At 40.5% G+C, this 23,808-nt stretch overlaps 1 protein-coding gene and 1 long non-coding RNA gene across 3 annotated transcripts in view; one reads left to right on the top strand and one right to left on the bottom strand.

Moving 5' to 3' along the window:
* LOC134018344 (uncharacterized) overlaps positions 1-13,779 on the bottom strand; it is a 223,098-nt gene extending 209,319 nt beyond the window's left edge. The window contains exon 1 of the long non-coding RNA XR_009929925.1: positions 13,744-13,779. This is a non-coding gene — a long non-coding RNA (uncharacterized LOC134018344). The remainder of the gene's footprint in view (positions 1-13,743) is intronic.
* Positions 1-23,808, top strand: part of LOC134018342 (1,4-alpha-glucan-branching enzyme-like) — a 177,778-nt gene that overhangs the window by 42,618 nt on the left and 111,352 nt on the right. For both annotated transcript variants that reach the window (XM_062458242.1, XM_062458243.1), the window contains one exon: positions 17,187-17,312. In XM_062458242.1, coding sequence (XP_062314226.1) covers positions 17,187-17,312 — 126 coding nt within the window. The remainder of the gene's footprint in view (positions 1-17,186; positions 17,313-23,808) is intronic.

Genomic DNA, 23,808 nt, shown 5'->3' with positions numbered 1-23,808 from the left:
CAACGCTGACGTGGCAAAATAAATTAACACAGAACTGGATGATATCGCAATTTAATTTGATTTAACTTGACTAATTATGGGATTATCCTAGTGATGCAGCCACACACAAAAACAAGTTTATTTAGGCTCTTTCTCCAGAGGGGCAGAGTACCTGTACACGTCCCTGAATACGAAAAAATGCCGGGGAAGTGCAAATTTAGTCCAGCATGGCTGGAAAATTAGCCATATAAAAATTGGCTTCTTGAAGACCCAAAAAGTGTGCATCGTGCACAACTATGCCACAAATCCCTCAATTTCAAACATGGGCGAATCGGCACTGAAGAGTCACATGCAAGGGGATCGTCATGTCAGTGCAGTTGCACGCACTGGACCATCATCCGTCCGAGAATATTTCCCCCCACAGTCCCAGAGCAACAGGTAAGCATTTGAATTTTCTGTTTAATTAAAGCACCATCCATTTTTTTCTGGCATTCTTTGGTTTGCGTTGAGAGCATATGATCATGCTCTCAATTCATTAGTCTTTTCATTAAGTTGTGTACTGTATTTTGGATACTTTATATTATATCTATAATTTGAGTGATAAACAATTTTTACAATATAAACGATAATTTTAGTGCAAGCAAGTCATTAGATGCATTTAAATAATTACTTTGTAACTGTTACAACCAACACTGCATGCTTGCTAGATTGCCATGACTGAATAAAGTTTGTGTAATTGAATTTGTACATCTTTTACAGAACCCTAAACCTTGTGGAACATCTGGAGACTTGGATTCTTGGGTCAGAAACAATGATACTTGGCGGGCTGAAATTCTTTGGACTTAAAGAGTGTTACACCCCACTACTCCAACAAGTGCTGAGAATAATTCCACGTTATTCCAGCTTATGTTTCCAGACAGTGTGACAGCAAAATCGTTTGTGGTGAAAAGAAGACATCCACATGGTTGATTTTGGCATTGCGCCTTATGTGAAGCTGCAACTGCTGGAAAAAATGAAAACAGATTCAGGGTATGTCTTGCTGTTTGATGAATCACGCAACTTCAGCTGAAGAAGATGGATGTGCACATTAGGTTTCTGGATTCAGTTGCAAACAAGTTCTCCACACACTACTTAGATTCTGCCATTATGGGGCATGGTACGGCAGAGAACTGTCTGGAACATTTCAAGAACTTGAGAGAAAAGCTTGATTTGAGTAATCTTCTTCAGATATCAATGGATGGGCCCAATGTAAACCTTAAATTCTACCGGGATTTTAAGATCAAAGTATTGGCTGAATGTACAGACAAACAACTGATTGATATTGGGACATGTTCCTTACATAGTGTACACAATGCATTTTCGAAATGCCTTCCTTGAAACTAATTAGCACATTGACAACCAGTTACTTGCATTTTATCGCCTGTTTCATGATACATCTGCTGTGAAGCAAGGAGACAGACTCCAAGAGAGAAGGTAAGCCGAAGGGTTTTAATAGCACCTTTTGGTACAAAACAAAAACATTAAAGAAAAGAGTTATGTCGGCATGTCTCTTCTTTTTCAAGGGTCTTTGCCTTTGGCCCTCCTGGCTCATTCGTTTGGTCTCCTCTCTCCTTACGGCGAGTCTGTGTAGCATAAAAACCACGCCAACCAACATATCACCCCTTTTTGTCCCCTTTTGTACTCACCAGGAGTGGGGTAGATGAGCAACAGGTGTGCCTCGTTGAGGCTTTGCTTCGGTAACGAGGCCAACGGGCTGCCAGGCCCACGGCTGACAAGGCCCCCTTGTCACACTGCACAAAGGGATGATTATGTCACAATAACTGGTTCATCACTGTTTCCAAAGAAGTTCTGCTCTCACAGATGGGTGGAAAATGTTGAGGTTGCTTCAAGAGCGTTAGAGGTGTTGCCTCATCTAAGAACCTTTGTGAAAACAGTAGAAGCAGACAAGAAGTTTACCACTCCAAAGTGTAAAACATTCACTGTAGTGAAAAATCCTTGTGAGGATCCACTACTCCCTGCAAATGGAGACAATGACAGACCCACTGAAGATGTCCAAGTATGAAATGAAAGATGAGGATACATTAGGTCTGGCTAAGGTAGACCTTGGATTTTCCACAGACAGATCTCTCAGACAAATGGCGGGGAAAGTGAGTGAAAAAAGAATTTTGGAATTCAGAAACAATGGAAGACTGTTTCCTTCCACTCTTAAAGAGACTTTTGGACAAAAACCCCATTCGCTCCAGTTATGTGAGACAAACTACCTGTCTTAACCCCAAGGCCATGGCCCATGATCCTGATGGATGTGAACAAAGGTTCAAACGGCTTCTGAACCGTTTAGTTGGCCTAAAAGGATTTCCAAAAAGCAAGTGTGATGATGCTCAAATGCAGTACACAACCTTCATTAAAGTTTAGGGACTTTAATATCCAGTCAAACACTTGACCATTTCTTGACCAGCTCAGGCTACTGTGGAACAAGGATTTTCTGTGAATGCAGCCATGAGCACCGAAAACAAAAAGGACATCAGCTATGCATCACAGAGACTTGTTTGTGATTATGGCTCAAGTGTTGGAGGAGTTAAGAAAGTTCAGATCACTCCCAGAATGATTGCCAGCTGTTAAGCAGCACAAAAAAGATATGAGAGTTCTCTCATCAAGCAGAGAGAAAAGAGAGCTGAGAGAACCAAATGCACAGACCAAGAGGAGGAACAAAGACAAAAAAGAGGAGGCTTGAATCTGACATTGCACACTTGGAGCTAGAAATAGAAAAGGCAGCCACTGAAGCTGAGACCTCGTCCAAACCAAGAGAATGCATAATTAGATTTCATAGTTGAAGTCCCTGAAAGACAGAAAAGATGAACTTACACAGATTTGTTAAATCTGCCACAACCTACACCACTTTGACAGGGCTGCTACACAAGACAGAGAAATACAGTTAATTATTTTATGTAATTTGTACTGCAAGACAAAACCCTGTTGAATACTTATGTAAATTGACTTCTGTTTAATTGGGAGAAAGTTCATGTTTTTCTTTACTTCTGTTTTAGCACTGAATAAGAATCGAATAAGAAGTTTATGACCTCTTTGTACCCGCTCTTTAATGCACAGAAAGTACTGTGACTTTCATGTTCTCATATTTAGAGTTTCCACAGTCATTGAATACGTTAATGTGCTGTACCTTATTTGTACCATCTTGTTCAATTTGTATTTATCCATTTTCCTTTTTTAGAATTTAAAGTAAATAAAGTATATGTTTGATAAATGAGATCTCTTATTGTTGTCCTTGAAACCCCCAAAAATAGTGCTTGAAAAGTCCTTGAAAGTCCTGGCATTTCATTATACAGTATCTGTAAGAACCCTGGATGGACATTGCCATATTTTTTTGTTGAGTTTAATGGAAATGGTAGTGACATTTTTGATCAGTTATGCAAAAAAGCAAGAGATTTCACTGCATACTCCATGGCTTTTGACGAAAACACAGACTAAACCGACAATGCTCAGCTAGCCATTTTCATCAGTGGTATTAATGAACAATTCGAAGTGACAGAAGAATTGCTGAGTTTGTGTCCAATGCACGGTTGCACCACAGCCAAGGATATATTTCAGGATCTGTGCAACGTGATTGAGCACGCTGGTTTACTGTGGAACAGACTGGTGGGCATTACCACGGAGAGACACCCGTCTGACAGAAAAAAAAAACTGACTGGTAGCACTGGTGCAAAGAAAGTTGGAGGAGGAAAATGCAGATCCAACTTTGTTTTGCACTGCATTATACACCAACAAGCACTGTGCAGCAAATGCTTGAAATATGAAAATGTCATGTCTGTTGTCCTGAAATGTATCAATTACAGGTCCAGGAGTTTACAGCACTGCCAGTTCAGGGACTTTTTAACAGAAATTGAGTCAACATATGGAGATGTACTTTACTGAGGTGCGCTGGCTCTGCAGGGGTAATGTCCTGAAGAGATTTTGAGTTAAGAACAGAAGTAAAGAAATTCATGCAAGATGGCAGAATGGATGTTCCTGAACTTTATGATCCAAGATGGGTTATGGACTTTACATTCTTAGTGGACATAACACAGGAACTGAACATCCTTAACCTGAAGCTCCAGGGCCCTGAGGCCTGTTCAATAAAGGCCGCTCAAAAAAGCTGGACTTAAAGTCCAAAACCTGACTTGAATTAGCTTAACAAGTCAAGCGGGGCTAAAGCGGTTCCATAAAGGCCAATTTCAGCTCACGCAATCCTACTAATTCAAGTCAGATTGAAGTAGTCAAGCTAATTGTGCATGCACCCTATTCTTAAGCAGCCCGAGAGGTAGAACATGGATTATATCGATCCACCACAGCAAAAAGCAAAGCACACGGCCACGTGACTTCTTCCAGAAAGACCGTTCATAAGCGGGCTAAGCCTGACAGTTAACCTGCCCCGGACCAGGCTAATTTCAAAGCATAAGTTGCCAGAGTAACTGAGTTACTGACATAAGCCTGGCTTATTCGGTAAACTCAATTTCTGGTCAGTTAATCACAGCAGGTTATGATAATGTGAAAGCCTTTTCCACAAAAATCAACTTTCTGGAAGAAATCTCAGCCATTTCACAACATGCAGATCTCTTGTAGAGGAGGGCACAGCCTTTAGTGGTGATGAATATGCCTGTGCTATTGGAAAACCTGCTGCAGGAGTTTGATCAACGTTTTGCTGACTTCAAGACACACTGACACTTTCAAGCTCTGTTTGCAGACCCCTTCTCAGCTGATGTGGAGCGTGTCCCTAGCATGTTGCAGATGGCACCTATTGACTTGCAGTACAAAAGTGATCTAAAAGATCTAAATTCAGAGAGGTACAGGGAAAAGCAGACATGACTGGACAATTTGAGAGAATTAATTTCCTTCCCTGAGCTGTCAAAAGTGTTCAGTCGGGTAATGTGTCTTTTTGGAAGCGTGTGTGTGTGAGAAACTTTTCTCAACAATGAACTTAAATAAATGAAAGTATAGGTACAGGCTTAATGATGCCCATCTTGAAGCTGTACTCAAGGTTTCAACTGTGACCTCGATCAGGGCAAATGTAGCTCAGCTGTGTGAACAGAAGCGCTGCCAGGTGTCTTACAAGAAATATAATTAAGAATACATAAAAATTATATAATGTAAGGAAAAACTATTTGCACTGTTAAACAATTAAGTATATAAAATGTAGAGAAACTGATGGGTAGGCTATATAGTTTTGTTAAGTCTAACAAAGACATGTTGTGATGGAAATAAAAAAGAGAATTTTCAAAAAGATTGTGCTTTGTTGTAGTACTGAACTGTGAAGTGGCCCTCCTATGAGATGACAATACCAGCAGTGGCCCCAAGGCAAATTGTGTTTGAGACCACTGGTCTTAACTAACAAACAATAACATTACACACATTTAACTGAACGAACACAACTGAAATCCTTCGTACGGATTTTCTAACTGAACTATTTTCCACAACTCTCCCTTTTTTGGCATGCCGCACTGCATGCTGGGTACCCAAGGGCACTGACGCTACAATATGATTATCTAGACCAGGGGTTCTCAAACTTTTTGGGGCCAGGGACCCCTTACAGGGGAGAACATTTTCCAAGGACCCCCCCCCCACCACCACCACCAAAACAAAAAACTTTTAACATTGCATCATTATTACACTATTGAATGAATTACACAAATTGACCAGAAACAGGAGTTGTTACTTATTTATTCATTTATAACTTTTTTGTATTCATTCATTCAGTTTTCAGCACATTTGGAGGCATCACACATTTCCATGGAGGGCCCCACTGTACTGATCCGAATGAGGTCCTCGGTGGTGGATGGATTCAAACTACTCATTATGGGAAATGTAGTTTTTATGTTGTAGCTATTCGCACCGGTGTTCATGGAGGGTCGCAACTGCGCTCTTGGTTTTCAGCATGGCTTGCGGCAGGACAGAAGGGGACTCAGTTGGGGGGTTAATTTTGTTGACGGAAGCATTGTTTAAGTTTCTATTGTTGAACTTGTTTGATATGTGTAGTGTTGGATGTTAGTTTGGTTAATTTGATTGTTCACACTGAGGGTGAAGGTTAGCTATGTAGATCGCTAGCCAGGCTGTTACAACGCAGGACAGATTCAGTAGGTTATCGCAGGACGCAGACGATTAGGTTTATCCGAGTCGCGATTATTGGGTGTGCTCAAGCCTTCGGCGAGAGCACAACCTTTGTTCTCTCACATATATATATTTTTTATTATTGTTTATTTTCGCCCCCCTAAGGATCAGTCAATATTTGGACTACATAGACAACCTATGTGTCAAAAGTTTCATATTGGTAGCGATTGCGTTGGTTGTATTGTTATTTACGTTCCGTTGCATGGTTTCAGTAGAAATTGCGTTTTTGTGGTGAAAAGTGAAGCTAACGGTGGCTAATTTGCTAGCCACAGTCACTGACGTTAGTAACGTCACTACGTCACTAACGTCACGAAACCATGCGTGACTACCTGTAGCAGAACATTCGTTTCGCATCTGTTAACTTGGGGGATAGCTAGGCTAACTATAGCTTTACTGCAAGGCAGCTGCAGAAACGCCACAAGCAAAGAGGCCAGGGTGATAACTATTTACTAATTTTACTTTGTGATGTTAAACACAATTGTGAAATGTAATGTACAATGTTAGCTGATATTATTAAGGAAGTAGGCCCACATCTACTTTCGGGAACGGTAGTCTACTATTTCACTGAAGCATTAGCATCATGAAATTAGCCTCTGTTGCCCGGGCAACACATACTACAGTGGTCTATGATGCATCTGTTTTCAATCGTTAAAATAAACATTCCTCACAAATACATTTTTGTTGTAGGATTTATTATGACATTAAATTACAAGTAAACGATTTGTGGGTGAAATTATCATTACCTGTGGTTTCAAACCAGTGTTGCTCACTGCGACTCTGTAGCCTACGTGAGACACTACAAAAACATCTAGCTACACAGCTGTAGGAAGTCAAACGGCGACAGAACATGTTCGGCACTCCCCTTACTTAAATCAAAAGTCTATCTAACTACTAACCTTAACTTCATTGCCACAGCCTAAACTTTGTCAATCTGTTCATGAAAATAATTAATTTCAGCCTAAACCGTACAACAGAACGTTAAATCCAATTCAACCAACGCAATCGCTACCAAGACGAACACAGCAGTAGTCTACTGCAGTGGTTCTCAAAGTGGGGGGGGGTCGCGAGATGATTTACAGAAATCAAGGAACATTGTAAAACAATTAGAAATAGCATATTTTAGCCTAAATTTTAACAAGTTAAAAATAGTAGTTAAATTAATGCATGCAAATAAAAAAGCCATCAGCCTTTTGATTTTCCATTCACTGTAAGTACGGCAAACCATCTCACATCCAAGCAGGAGGACGCATTAGTTGAACTGTCAAGCGACTGAACGTTAAAGACAGCGTTCTCAGCCAAGACACTGACAGGCTGAGTTTTGGATTTCAGTGGAGAGGGAATATCCATGGCCGTGGGAACTAGGGGCGATGAGGGTGCTGCAGCACCCCTTGATAGCACGAGAATTTAAAATAATATGACTTGAAAATCCACCACCGCGGCACAGCCCCGCAGTAGCGGACTGGCCATCGGGAGCACTGGGAGAAGAATAACGATGGAAAACCAGGCTAAGAAACGTAAGGGTGGGGCTGAAAAATTGAGACAAAAATACATCACCTTCAATAGATAAGGTTTTACCAATTGAAAAACAACTGCTTATTTTACACTAAAGCTCCAAAAAAATGTTCACTCAAATAAAGGCCAAAAACTATCGAACTCCCGAACTAGCATCACATCAAATATTGCATGCATTAACAGGTTAGCTGGGGTGGCGTATACGGGGGCCGGTTCTGGTGGGCCAGTCTGGATCAGATCCAGGGCCTATTTTTACTCCGACGTATACATAAACCACCTCCGTGGATGTGGGGGTCGCGAGTCACTGGCACCATTATTTTAGGGGTCGTGGGCTGAAAAGTTGGAAAATTGGTCGCACTCTAAAGCCCTGTATTATGTGTTGTATTGTTGACGGTAGCTGAATGATGGAGTGAGGGATGGGAAGTTCCATTTCAAAAAGTTGCGAGACGGCTCGGTTGACAAAAATAAGGCTGTGTGTACTGATTGTCAGGCTGAGTTTAGTTATCACCGGAGTACTTCCAGCCTAATCTATCGCAAAGCACAGCTAGCGGTAGCGGTGGTAGCAATAGCAGCAGCAGCGTTCGCTCGGTAATATATGGCAGACAACACTCGCAAAAGAAGCGAGCAGCTGACTGGGTTCAACAAAATAGAAACTGTATTGTCCAATATTAAGGTCAATCTGTGGTTGCTTAAGTATCTGAAGTATGTTTGAGTGAGATTTGAATATTATGGAGCAGGATATTGTAGTAGGCTATGAAACAACAATGTCTTAAATGTATTTTATACTCCAGAACAAGTCTAATTTTGTGGATGTTTATTATACAGCAGTATAGTTTGTGAGTGAATAAAACTCCCTCACAATTTAAGTTGTGTTGTATATATATATAACGATATATATATATATATATATATTAAGGCTGTCAAGCGATATATATATATATATATAGGTTAAATATTTCTGTACAATTTTTGTACACCATTAATTAGCTAGCTACTGTAATTTAGATTGTATTGCACTGTATCTAAGTAATTGAGTTATTGTTGCACTGTAGTATTCTTTTTTGTTGACCCTGCTGGGTAACTGGGATTTTGTGACTGTGATGTGTCCAATAACTCCGACCACCAAAATACTTTAGAACTATACATTTCTGATACCCTTGGTATTCTGCTGTACTGTCTATACACTAATTATCAGTGTTGGGGGAAACGCTTTACAATGTAACGCGTTACAGTAGTCAGACTACTTTTGTTAGGTAAAGAGTAACGTAACACGTTAGTTATTTAATTGAATTAATCCCTTACTAGTTCATTGTTCAAACTAACAATGTGTTCCTCAATTTCCCTCCATGTTAACTATGTAACATTTACATAGCTTTACCACGTTGCATTCTGTAGGCTATGTCAAGCAGAAAGTGGCAACAATAAAAAGATGGCAGCGCCTGTTCCCCCTGCTAGGTTTCTGCACGTAGCGTTTTTAGAGTGGAAGTATTCACATTATTTTGAGCTAGTCAGTGAAAATGACCGGCACATATCAGTAAAATGCAAGTTGTCCTGTGGGGAGAAGTGCCTATCATCCACAAGGAAAACAACAGCTAATCTTAAAAAAATGGAGGGCAAACACAGCACATGGAAATTGGTGGCTAAGGTTCCACGCGCTGAAAACGATGGCCAGGTCTGGATACCTGCGAAACAGCAAAATCTAGAGGTATTATCATCATCATCATCTCAAGGTTGTCAACAAAGGAGAGTTAAACAAACTTGTAGCTGGTTATGTGGTGAAAGAAATGCTTCCAATATCAACAGACAACAATCTCCTACTTTCAGAAATATGATAAATAAAATCCCTATGGCACGTTCATGTCGTGGACTGTCCGACAGAAAGAAATGTGCGAGCTACCTCAACAATGCATAATCGGAGATGGAAACGGAACTGAATAAAACATTTGAAGGATTGGAATACGTGTCTACCACATCAGACCTATGGACAGCACATAACAAAAGTTACATGGGAATGACAGCCCATTGGATCGATCCGCACACTATGCAGCGTGGGAAAGCTTCTATTGCATGCAAGAGAATTAGAGGGAAACACACATTACATGGTAATACTACCACTCGCTATGGCTTTGGACATCCTTCAGGGAGAGGACAATTGTTTCTATGGCACTCTCATCCCAACGCTGGAGATTCTGATGGATAAAACCATGGCAAAAGCTCTCCCGTATGACAGCCGGCCTTCCAGATTTGATTTTCTAGGTACTCATTAGGCCTATATATGCCATTTTACACTGGGTTTAAATTTGTGTCTTCATCTTATATAATATATAACCTTCATCTTATAAAAAATACACAACCTTAAAATGATAATAAATGCATTTATTTAATAAATAGTTGATCATTTACAGTAAATTAACTAATAAGTAAACCTGCAAAATATAAAAATTGCATTTTTATATATTTTTTGAAACGTGTTTTGTCCTTTTTTGGGGCGTTTTATTATCCAACTAGAAAGGGTACAATTTCTGGGGAAAGTGTGCTTGCTTGCGTCGGTTGCACAGGGGTTCGTTTTTGGATGACATTTTTACAACTGATATTTCTGTATATTTTATATAAAAATGCATACTTGTTATTTATAAAGATTACATAGATTTAAAAGATTTTTTTTGCTGCTCATTTACAACTGAAAATACGAGTGAAGTGTAGAATGAAATAGATTTCCCCTCATTTCATCTCATTTCCCCTGCAAGAGGCAGCCTCATCGTTGAATCAAAACGAATACATTTGGCAGACCGGTGTAAAAATTGACCTGATCTCTATGACTTAAACGTCCTTTTAAGTTTTCCCTTCTCGTGATATTTTAAGGCATTTAGCCTACTCATATTGCATTCATTAATGAATAAAGAACCCCCTTTGAAGATTATTCTACGACGTTACCGGCAGTAGAAGATGGAATCGCGATTCAAACAGTACCATCTGCTAACTGAAAATATGCCCCCCAAAACGTAAATAAGCTTGACATTTATTTAGTGGAAAATCACTTTCATAAAAAGCTCACTGGTAGCGATCATTGTCAGTAACAACGCCAAGTGCGATATAGCCCTGTGTGGAGAAGCTGCCCCGGTAAATTGTACAGTACAGTAGACTACAGCTGTGTTCGTCTTGGTAGCGATTGCGTTGGTTGAATTTGATTTAACGTTCCGTTGTACGGTTTAGCCTGAAATTTATTATTTTCATGAACAGATTGACAAAGTTTAGGCTGTGGCAATGAAGTTAAGGTTAGTAGTTAGATAGACTTTTGATTTAAGTAAGGGGAGTGCCGAACATGTTCTGTCGCCGTTTGACTTCCTACAGCTGTGTAGGTTAACTAGATGTTTTTGTAGTGTCTCGCGTAGGCTACAGCCTTGCAGTGAGCAACACTGGTTTGAAACCACAGGTAATGATAATTTCACCCACAAATCGTTTACTTGTAATGTAATGTCATAATAAATCCTACAACGAAAATGTATTTGTGAGGAATGTTTATTTTAACGATTGAAAACAGATGCATCATAGACCACTGTAGTATGTGTTGCCCGGGCAACAGAGGCTAATGTCATGATGCTAATACTTCAGTGACATAGTAGAATACTGTTTCCGAAAGTAGATGTACTTCCTTAATAAAATCAGCTTATATTGTACATTACACGTCACAATTGTGTGTCATATCACAAAGTAAAATTAGTAAATAGTTATCACCCTGGCCTCTTTGCTTGTGGCGTTTCTGCAGCTGCCTTGCAGTAAAGCAGTTAGCTTAGCCATCTCCCAGAAGTTAACGAGCTGCTAAACTAATGTTCTGCTAGAGGTAGTCACGCGAGTTTTCGTGACGTTAGTGACGTAAGTAGCGTCATTGACTGTGGCTAGCAAGTTAGCCACCGTTAGCTTCACTTTGCGCCACAAAAACTTAATTTCCACTTAAACCATGCAACGGAACGTAAATCCCAATAGAAGCAACTCAATCGCTACCAAGACGAAACTTTTGACACCTAGGTTGTCTATGTAGGCCAAATATTGACTGAGTTTTAGGGGGGAAAAAAGAAATAAAAATAATAATAATATATATGTGAGAGAACAAACGTTGTGCCCTTGCCGAAGGCAAAGCACACCCAACTAATAGCATTTTGTCTTGCAATCTGCAGGCCGTTAAAACACGGTTATCATCAATACTGGACAGTACCGAAGCCTTGCTGACTGCAGTGACTCTTCCTAAATTTAAGCTGTGCAGGCCACTGTTACGGGCACCACAGACAGTTTCACAGTGGACACAGAGGTCACAGACTATTTGAAGTCATCTCCAGAGATGCAATCACTTAACATGTTCCCCAGGATCAAGCAAATATGCTTGAAGTGTAATACTTAAACTCCATCCAGTGCACCTGTGGAGAGGCTTTTTAGCCTAGGGGGTATCGTCCTTACTCTTAAGAGAAACAAACTCTCAGACAGATGTTTCGAGAGATTACTCAAGTTCAATCATAATTTTCAGTAAAATAGTGCAAACAAAATAACGAAAATAGACATTTTCTCTTGAAAAATGTAATTGAGCCTAATTGAGCCTAAACGTTAAACTAAATGTTGTGTAATGCTTTTACTAAATTAGATGGGTACAATGTGTTTTCATGGCAAACTTTTTTTTTTTTGATTGTTCACTTGTAGGCTAAATATGCCTGTCCTAGAAATGTGAATGCACCTTCATGACAAACTCTTGATTAAAGATTATCATGTCAATTAGAGCCCGACCGATAAAGAATTTTTAAGGCCGATACCGATACAAATATTTGGTGATTTAAAAATCTGATATTACGATATAGGCCAATATAAATAAATATTTTAAAAATCCAGAAATGCGTAACAAAACAAACTGATTTCCCTAACAGTAGTTATTTGTAGTTTACATTTAGTCACTTTAAGCAGAAGTTCTTATCCAGAGCGACTAAGTACAGGGACATTCCCCGAGGTGGGGAGACAGTCAGTGTCTCTGATGGAGGTGGGGTGTTGGTTCCAACACTGGGGGTCCAGACAGGAGAACAGCTTGTGTTGGGACCGGGCACTCTTGAGCGGTGGGACCACCAGGCGGTTGTCTGAAGAAGACCGTAGGTGGCGGGTGGGGGTGTAAGACTGCAGGAGAGACTTGATGTAGTCGGGTGCAGTCCCGTTCACTGCTCGGAAGGTCAGTACCAGGGTCTTGAATCTGATGCAGGCTGTGATGGGTAGCCAGTGGAGGGAGATGAGGAGCGGGGTAACATGGGAGCGTCTGGGTAGATCAGACGGGCCGCTGCGTTCTGAATCCTCTGAAGAGGGCGGGTTGCGCATGCTGGGAGACCGGCGAGCAGCGAGTTGCAGTAGTCCAACTTGGAGAGGACAAGTGCTTGGACTAGCAGCTGGGTGGAGTGCTCAGACAGGTATCTCCCGATCTTCCGGATGTTGTAGAGGGTGAATCCACACGACCGGGAGACTGCAGCAATGTGGGCTGTGAGGGAGAGCTCGTCATCCATGGTAACCCCAAGGTTCCTGGCAGAGGATGAAGGGGTCACCGTCACAGATCCCAGGGTGATTGAGAGATCGTGGGAGATGGAGGGTTTGGCCGGGATGACCGTTGTACAGCTGTTGTTGTTTTGTTTCCATTGTTCTCTGAAATGGAAGTCTATAGATATAGGCTGTTTAATACGCCTGGCCTGAAAATGTGGAGGCACTTGCATTACTCAATAATTAATTTAATGAAGAGTTGGATCTTAATTGAGCTTAAACTGCAAAATGTTGGGTTATATTCGAACCAAATAGAAGTGTCAAATTATTTTCAGGTCAATTCGTTTTTTAATAGTCTTGAATTCATTTTCTCAATTGTTGTTTTTGGCTGTGCTGGTTATTTGCGATGGTCAACCCATTAAATGTGCCTTCTGGGCATAAGAGTGACCAAGGTGAATTGTCTTAGAAATAAAATACTTTTCTTAATGTAACGCAAAAGTAACTTAAAGATCCTGTAAAGTAAATTCCATGATTTGCTTCTCAGTTATTATTTACGTGTGAAATGAGTTCCTGAAAGCATGTGCAAAGCGCTAAAACTTTGTTGCACTGAAATGTGGAGTTAGACCGTAGAACGTAGTTTCTCTTCCGTTTTCAGATCAAGTTTTAATGGGTGGACCCAAAAAGTTACCCATCTACGTCATTTCGACCCATCTACGTCAGATCACTAAATGGCTCCTCCTGCTGTACTGTTATTGTAGCCTACATCAGCTAGCTAGCCAGCTTCAGGATGTCTGCCTCCACCCACAACTGCATCTTCCCTGGATGCAAAAACTTCAGCTGCGCTGCAACGCTATTTAATTTCTCTATTGATGAGGAAAGGAAAAATAGGTGGATTGATTTTGTGAAGAGCCATGCTGATGGAAAGCTTTGGAAAAACTCCAACAGCCGCCTCTGCAGTGACCATTTCACGGCGGATAGTTTTAACATGGACCAGAGACAGACGGGGTTCGTGGACACACGGCTTCTCTTGCAGCGCGGAGCCGTACCGAGCATCGCCCTCCCGGCCGTTTCTCCTCCGGTCACACCTGGACCATCCACCGCCGCCAGCGGTTCATCACTCAGTTCTGTGTGCTTGCTATAATTATACTAGATAACTTTTCCAGAGGTATCTCTGCTATGAGTTAGTGCAAACCGCTAACTTGATATTAGGCTACTCGGTGTAGAATGATGGTATTTTGGTGAAATGGTAGCTAATGTGCTAGAAGTAGCCTAGTTGGAGAGCTCGCTGTCTCTGGTGTCAATTTTTACTGTTACAGCTCAGGGGAACATTTCATTTATATGCATCTGTATGCAGGGCTCTCAAGTGTCACGCATTGAGCGTGACAGTCACTCATTTCGGTCCTTTGTCACGCACTCCCGCCACACATTGTATTTCTCACGCGGAAAAACTATTTATAATATATTTAATATGCCGCAGCGCCCAACCGAAATGTCTCTGTCCGCACCGCTCTCACTATGGAACCGGCAGGAATCAAGCGCGTCTCCCCTGGAGTTCTAAGTCGAGCCTTCCACTTATCAGCCAATCAAAAAACAGAAAGGGGCTACACAATAGCCAATAAGAAAATAGCACTATTGTATCTGGGTAAGATTTAACGCAACAACCAATGAAAAAAAGCATATCCTGGAATTGTTTACGTGATTCTGCTACAACATCTTCCGAAAGTTTCGTTGACCCACAGAGGAAACCACTGGAGCTCGAGCATCACTTTGAGCACAGTCATGATCTCCTGTTTTAATGTTACAACAAATTCCCAACTTGTTTGACACAAACAATGACAACTTGACTGCTGTTAGAAAATGTTTCCCAGATAATTAGCATCAGTTTTTCATGAGTGTCTGTAACTTATCCAACAGTTGTACAGCCTGTTCACTGACAACACCTGCTCAGAACAAGTATTCTAGGCCTAGTCATATTTTCGTTATCACACGATGACTGACATACTGTCACATTATAAACATCTCTCTCCAAATAGGCTTAATAATTGTATTAGCACTAAATACATTTAAGTGTTTTGCATAGTCGATGTTATAGGTCACTTTTAAATTAATGTCATATTTTATAATTATATCCTGGCCATGGATGCATTAATCATTGCTGCCTTTCAAAGATGTCAGGTAAAAATCAATTAATTAATTAATTTTGACCCCCTGACGGGGGGAGAATGTCACTCTTGCCTGTCTTCAAAACTTGAGAGCCCTGTGTATGTTTCACTCGTTGAACAAATACATTCTAATTCTATACGGTTTTGTTCGGCTTGACGTAGCGTCCATTATCTGGGTCGTAGGTAGGCAGCGAGGGGCGGAGCTTCAGCTCCTTCAGGCGACACGCCCCCCCGGTCTCAAGCAGAGAAGACTGCTGATTTTCTCACAATTTCAAAGCCTAATTTAACATACTTTTCGGTGGTTTTTTTTTCATTAGAATTTGGATGGCTAGTTAATAACACATTATTCTGTGGTGTGGTGAACTTAAAGGTGACATGACATGCTGTTTTTGGATGCTTTTATATAGGCCGTAGTGGTCCCCTAATACTGTATCAGAAATCTCTTCAAATTCAGCCTTGGTGCAGAATTACAGCCACTACTAGCAGTCCCACAAGGAGCTTTCCTCAGAACGCGCTGTTTTGGTGTCTGTAGCTTTAAATGCTAATGAGGAGCGGAGGGGCGGCACCATGCGCTAATGTTTACAATGGATGTTTCGCAATGGCTGTAGCCCCGTTGCTGTAAGATGCCTCAAATTTTCCCATTCTCATCTGATAACCCTGGTTTGCAGAGGTACACACTTAGTCATTTCAATGAGGGGAAAGGCGGATATCGCGCGCGCCATAACACCAACAGCAGAACGGTTATCCAAATAACAAAGAAGTGTACAACACTCACGTTACAGCATGTGTATTCACACACATACTTGATGCTATCTACCTTTCCATTAGCGACAGTAACTCAGCTCTTAGCTGCAGAGCTAATGTTACAGCCACATTCTAAGGGTAGCAACCATATACAGTAAAGCTACAAAATGATATAGCGTTAGTTAACTTACTTGTCCGAGGTTAGTAGCTGGACGAAGGAGGGTTAGTACTGATCCAGAATTTAATTTCAGCAAGGCCAGTTTTGTATTAGCTCAAGTTGAGGAAAAAGTCGTGGCTGAAGTGTTTGGCGCAGACATACAAAACAAATGCGCCTACAACAGAAGTTGTGTAGGTTCATTTCCAGAGAAAATAAAATTAAGATACTGGGTCTTCAGATGCTCGGATGAAGGAACTGTAAAAATATTTTTGTTTTCCTTTGTACATCCAAACTGAGCAAATGTAATGCTTCGTTCGTTTGCAAGCCATGATGTCTCTCGAGGATAAAACACTTGCACGGTCGTAGCTCAGTTTCTTATGGGCGGGCCAGATTCTCTGGGCGGGCAAAGCAGAGAGAGGGGAGGTAGCCTTCCTCCTTGTGACGTCACAAAGAGGAGATTTTCAAACAGAGCAATTGAGCTTTCCTTTTCTGAAAGGCGGAGAAGAACACCCAGGGCTTGGTTTACACCGATCGAAAATTCTAGCCACTGGGGGACCAAAGGCAGGCTAGGGGAACTCATATTAAAATAACCTCCTAAAGTGAAGTTTTCATGTCATGTCACCTTTAAAACTCGTTTTCAATTCCACTTAACAGGATCTTAACTTAACACCTTACTCTCTACTGTAAGTAACTAAGTAACGTAACTAGTTACTTTACAAGAAATGTAACTAGTAACTATAATTAGTTACTTTTAAAAGTAACGTTACCCAACACTGCTAATTATACATTGCTTTGGATAAACACATCTACTAATTAGATAAAATGTAATAAGCCTTTCTATATCATAACAATTTAATGTGTATGTCCAAGCTGGGATTGCCTTACTTTCTGTTCACTCAATCTTTTTCAGTGTTCATTTGTTTTGGTCATCTAGAGCTGATTTCCAGTTCTCTGTACCTTTTTCTAATTTTTCCCAGGTGGTGATCCATACCAAAGCTGGCGAGCGTTTGTACAGGATTTCACCTTGGGCAAAGTATGTGACCCAGTATGAGAAGTCGGTCGTTTATGACTGGGTGCACTGGGACCCGTTACAACCTTACCAAGTAAGTCGCATTATCTTGCATAATTTACAAAGCTTTATTGCATACAAACACACACTCAATCCACCAGCCAGCTGCAAATATCACAAAATCAACATTGACTCCAAACAAATGGTGAGTAAATCAAATCAGTGAATTACTACGGATGCAAGGGTACTTGTGCATCTCAGTTAAATAACAACGTTGAGAGCGGGGAACTGCTTCCAGATCCGACAAAAGTTTGAAATTATTTTTGGGTTAAACACACATTTTTCTAATGGAAATAGCAATTAACAGATAGTTGGCTTTGAAAGGAATCGTTTTACATCCTCACTAGAATTGGAACTAGTAAAGTAGAGTATGCCTTGTAGAATTCAACTGTAAAACTATCAGGGCCTGGGGATTTACCATTTTGCTTTAACACTAGGGGTGGGACGGTACATGTATTCGTACCAAACCGTACGGTACGGGCGTCACGGTTCGGTGCATGAAATTACACGGAGAATACACAGTATAAAAATAAATAAAACTTGCGTGCAAATTAATTAATATAATGCGGGAACTACTGTTAGATACTCGTGTTCTTTCGGGACATCTAATCTGTAGCTCTGAAGCTCTGATTGGCGCCGCCGTGAGTCAGAGCTAGCTAGCAGCACTAAGGACGAGTATGGCGAGTGGTGGCGACCCACGAGAGATAGAGGACACGCTGGCCATTTTAAGATTGCAAGTTTGGAAAACTTCGGTTTCCCATTCAGTTACAGTATTAGAGGGGAGACAATAAGCGAAAAACTCACTGTATTCTTCAACATGTACAGTACCAGTCAAAAGTTTGGACACATTTTCCCATTTAAGTGCCTAGCCACTTACTGACATCACCGCATGTCACTGGTTGTGGGGTATGTGACTGGAAATACAACTAACATGCAAACGCATATAATGCATCTGGCGTGTGCTAAATGACAAAAAATATCCGACGCCATCACCCAGGTGTGCCAATCACTGGAACGAGCCAAATTTTTTTCAACTTCTACCTACAGTGCTTAACTAGCCATTAGATACACATACACAAATAGGGCCAAATAAATTACTGACACAATCGGAATTTACATGTCTTCTTCAATGCCCCGTATTCACTTGTAGGGGAACCTGGTTTGTTTTGCTTTTCCCTCCGTTGTACCGAACTCGTACCGAACCGTGATGTCTGAACTGCGGTATGAACCGAACCGTGACTTCAGTGTACCGTTCCACCCCTATTTAACACTTACAAGTGCCAAGCCAGTTTTCCTTACATATAGCGTGGTTAGAGTCTTCTGACAGGGACGTTGTAACTGACACGTAATGATCGCTAGATGGTGCTTCTTGCACAGAGCAAAGGCAAGGTCGGAAAATGAACTTGCCTTTGTCAATCTGTCATTCGTTATCGTATTGTTAGTTGGTGATTATTTCATTAGAATGTTTGTTGTCTAGCCCTTTGATTATTCATCAAAATATTATTTATTGGCTAAAGGATGTCACACATGCTTCAGGTTAGACTGCAGTTGGTCAATAGTAACCCGACATTATCAACATTTTATAGTCAGCTGACTGAGCGCGTTGTTGTCCCCAGTCAAAAGTATAAATACACAGGGACATCATAAACATTCATTGGTCTAATAAGTTCAATTGGATCTCAAACTGTTTTCCAAACATTGTTAAATGTGGCACTGAAAATCCTTGGGTTTTGAAATGGACAACTGTAAAAATTGTACCTTGCACAGTGCCCGGTTCTCGAGATAATCGTGGGAAACGTGTTGCCCTAAAATCTCATTATACAGACACACACAGATTCCTGTCATTTTGAGTTAGATTGCTTTGCTTAGAGGACGACTTATCAAAACTACAGTAGTGTCTTCCACCAGACTAAAGTCTCCGCCCATTAACCCTTGTGTTATCTTCGGGTCATTCTGACCCATCAGTCATTGTGACCCACCGTCGTATTGCGACAAATTTACCTCATACAAAAACAAAGTGAAGCATTTTCTTTTAACTGTCGGGCTGTCTCAGACCCCCCACATTGCAATGGTTAAAATAAAATTATTTTTATTTGTTTTTGTATTGGGTGAAATTGGGTAAACACAACGATGGTTCGTTATGAACCTTTGGGTCATGTGACCCGAAGGCAGCACAAGGGTTAATATGTGATGGTTGTCGCTGTTTTGGAATTTTGGCAAAGAGGTTAATAAAGATTTGCTCATTGTCCCAGTTGGGAGCATATATTGAGACTAGAACTACTGTAAGGTTTTGTAACATGATCGATACTATGACTTAACGGCCATTAACATTTTGTATGTTTACCGACTCAAACATTATATTCTTACTAATAATAATAGCAACACCGCTAGCTTTGGCTGAATATATTGAAACACATTGCTCATCCATGCACTTTTGATACGCCGGGTATTTTGTTGTTTCAAAGTTGCAAATGTTGCAACTTTGTCATCCCCTTACAAACTTTTTATGGGCTTACTCATTCCTTTAGTATTCCATGAAATCAGGCTACCCCTTTACCCATCTTTGAAGTATCATTAGCCATCAAGAATGTAACAATTGCTGCTTCTTGGCTTATCATCCAGTGTCTTATTTATGTGAAAGTGCTACAGAAAATGGAAGACAATTTCACAGCACTGCATAGCACAAAGGAAAGAAAATACAAATTGATGTAAACAGCAAGCATCCCTTAGGCAGAACTATACATGCAGCGCTAGATGGTGAATTAGGCCTGAAAATCAACCATTGTGTATGTAATGAACTAAATGTCTAGATGTTTGTGGGGGTAAGACAATTTAACAGAGGACCATTATAATACATTTTGATCAACATAACATAAGCAATTGATAATGTGGGAAACGGAAGACATTTGTAGGCTACATCATAATGTGCATGAATTTACCAGAGCATTGGCAATTTGTTTACAATAATGAGAAATTGCTTTTATGATGTGCACAAATGACTGGTGTGGAGGTTGAACAAGTACTTTTGAGAATTTCAATTGTGATATGAGAAATATAGATACCAAAGCCGAAACTGTCATCACCATCTGCCTCATGGGCACTGCACTATTTATTTATATTTCCATAAATCTCTGTGTCACCAACATCTTACTCACCAATGGAATCACGGGCACTGTGCCCCATCTATAATTTCAGGGATCTGTGTGTGTGTCACCTACTTCCTCACGGGCACTGTGCAGTCTAGTTCCAGGAATGTGTGTGTCTCTCAACAACATCTTATCACCGACTGCATCACAGGCACTGTGCACTAGTTTCCTGAAATATCGAGAGGTAGAAATGAGTCAACAGTATGTCTAGAAGCTCACTGTGTAGTTGGGTGGCTATTCATGGCTTTGGTGGTATCATGTGCTTTATTTACAGTTTGTGCTTGACACAATGTGGCAAAAGATTTGAAAATACACTGATGAGCTGAGCAAAATAATGCTGATAAATAATGGGTTGTAGCATAGTCACCGACAAACCACGTGCCATCACACCTATCCCCTACCCCCGACAAGGAGCAAGGGGGTTTCCCCCCTTGTCCTTATCTCCCAGAGCAGGAGCTTCAAAGCTTCTGGCCCAACATGGGGTCAGAAGGTAGACCAAAATGGTCTTACAGTATGGAGACAAAGGATTTTAAGGGAGAACTAACTTTTGTGGATTTACAAACATATTCTCAAGGACTACATGGCTCATGGACACTATTTCAATGACAGTAGTTCATGTGTTATAATGTGTGCTTTTCTCATTTACTTAGAACGTTGTTTAATTGAGGTTTGATTATAACTTCCCTTCAGGTATAGTTAGGTATAGTTAGTTAAGTCTTCTCTTAATTTTTTACTTTGACACAGATACGCCTACCTCCTGGAGAGGGTTCTTGATCTGGCCAACTTTTGTGAAGGGGTTTTTCTTCACCAGGGAAATAATTCTTCTGTCATCCACCACAGTTGTTTTCCGTGGTCTTCCGGGTCTTTTGGTGTTGCTGAGCTCACCAGTGTGTTCTTTCTTTTTAAGAATGTACCAAACAGTTGATTTGGCCACACCTAATGTTTTTGCTATCTCTCTGATAGGTTTGTTTTGATTTTTCAGCCTAACGATGGCTTGCTTCACTGATGGTGACAGCTCTTTGGACTTAATATTGAGAGTTGACAGCAACAGATTCCAAACACAAATACCATACTTGAAATGAACTCTAGACCTTTTATCTGCTCCTTGTCAATGAAATAACGAACTCCCATGAGGGAATAACATACACCTGGCCATGGAACAGCTGAGCAGTCAATTGTCCAATTACTTTTGGTCCCTTAAAAAGGGGGGGGCCACATATAAAATGTGTTGTAATTCCTACACCGTTCACCTGATTTGGATGTAAATACCCTGAAATTAAAGCTGAACGTCTGCACTTAAAGCACATCTTGATTGTTTCATTTCAAATCCATTGTGGTGGTATACAGAGCCAAAATGATGAAAATTGTGACAATGTCCAAATATTTATGGACCTAACTGTATATATAATTGTGTGGGCAATGTAGAACAGCAGACAGATTTGAAATATGATCTTTTGTTATGGCCATTCTAGTGACACTACGACTGTCATCATATGGCGAAACCAGGTCACATAGCTAGCTACGTTTTTCCAGACATAATATTCGTTACCTAGCTACAAACAAATGCTTCGTAACTGAAGAGTATTTACTTTTTATTGGCGATATTGACAACAGATGTTAAGGAACTTGTCTTTAATCAAAAGATGGTCTCCGTTTTCAATTTGAAGCAGTAGATATGGCTTACTGTAGAAAGTCTCACATTGCATCCTCTCTCTAGCTTAGCTTCGGCTACAGATGGACGACAATCACGATGCATGCATTATTCACGCCTACGGTGTTAATACAGTCTGCAAAAATACCACTTTGACACACTTGCAAGATGATCCGCTGGTTAGATGTAGCATGATCTTATTTACTACCCACAATAGTTCAACTTTTTTTGCTGCAGCATTTTAATCAGTTAGCTCCAGATCCTCTCTAAAATACATTTCAGACCTTTTGAAACCTGAGCAAATGACTTTCTACTAAATTTTCAAATTCTGCTGAATTATTTCTTTTTTTGCATTGTTCTTCTCTTTTCTCTAGTTTTATGCCTTCGTCCAGATCCTTCCCCTTTCAAAAATACCATTTGGGCGCTTTGAAGCTTCAGCTTATAACTTTCTACTCAATTTTCACTATTTTCAGCTTTTTTAGCATGGTCAGCTATCCCCGTTCAGGTTTTCAGCATTCTCACTGCTGTTTCGCAGGAACAGCCTTTTCTAGTTACGAAGGCTATTATTCAATATTATTCAATAAGGTTTCCTCTGTCCCTTTAACAAATAAGAGGTGGTGCCCCCAAGACCTACATACTTTATTATAAAATTAAGTATTGCTAATCTTAAACGAGCAAACCCCGCTACAGGGTTGCCATGGAAACTTCAACAAATGTAAAACAAAACCCTATTTAGCTAAATATTTTAGGCCGGCCTTTCCTATATAGAGGAAGAAATAAACAATAAATAAAACAATTTATTCACCTCTTAGGAAAACAATATTTTGGTGAACAAAGCCACCATTGCTGGCACAATTAATAATAATAAAAAATGCCCCCTTGTGCACAGGCACAGTCTGAAAGGTTTTCCACCAAGATGCTGAGGGCTGGAAAAGTGTCACTGACTAGTTACCAGGTAAAACCAAAGAATGTATGCATCCTAAGCACAATGCTACATACAGTTTCAGCTGATAATGGAGCACGGCTATATCCACTGAATGGAGGTAGCCATCGTTATAGTAAATGTAGCTGGATTTTACAATGTCCTACACCTTGCTGCAATTATTGCCCATACTGTACAAAGAGTGCATTAATGTAACAATAAGCTAAAGGAAATGTATTCTTGAGTTGGTGAAGGAGCTGTGTATACATCAGATTGGAATGCTTGGAATGTTGACGGTATCTTGATTTGAGTTGAAAATGTTCAAGGGAACGTGAGACCAAATCCATTGATTCACTACATGGTCATTAGAAGGGGGCTGGGATGTTGCACTTTTCAAACAGCCTGAAAGATGCATTCAAGATTTACCAGCTCAAACAAAGAAAAATACATCCTGTGTGTGCAATGCCAATACAATGCAATGCCCAATATTATCCTATTTATTGTATTTAGTCCGTAGACATAAAGGGAACAAAACAGATGACATGTCAGAAATGTAAGACAAACATGCTGAAAATGGGCTTTGAACTAATTGTGAAACATGTTCAAGGGTATTGACTCGAGACCAAATCTGACAATTCACTATGTGATGATTAGGAGGGGGGATGATGGGTACCCCTCCTAAAGGTAGCCTACTGAATGGAGTTGGGAAATAGGGGTAGTGTTCTTCTGTTAAGACAGTGTGTTCTGTCCTCCCTATACTGTGCTGAGTATAGTTTGACAGGCAGCTAAACTCTTCCCACAAACAATCCAC

Source organism: Osmerus eperlanus, chromosome 4 (genome assembly GCF_963692335.1).
Source record: "Osmerus eperlanus chromosome 4, fOsmEpe2.1, whole genome shotgun sequence".
Classification (NCBI taxonomy): Eukaryota; Metazoa; Chordata; class Actinopteri; order Osmeriformes; family Osmeridae; genus Osmerus; species Osmerus eperlanus.
This window is presented reverse-complemented; position numbering and strand designations above follow the sequence as displayed.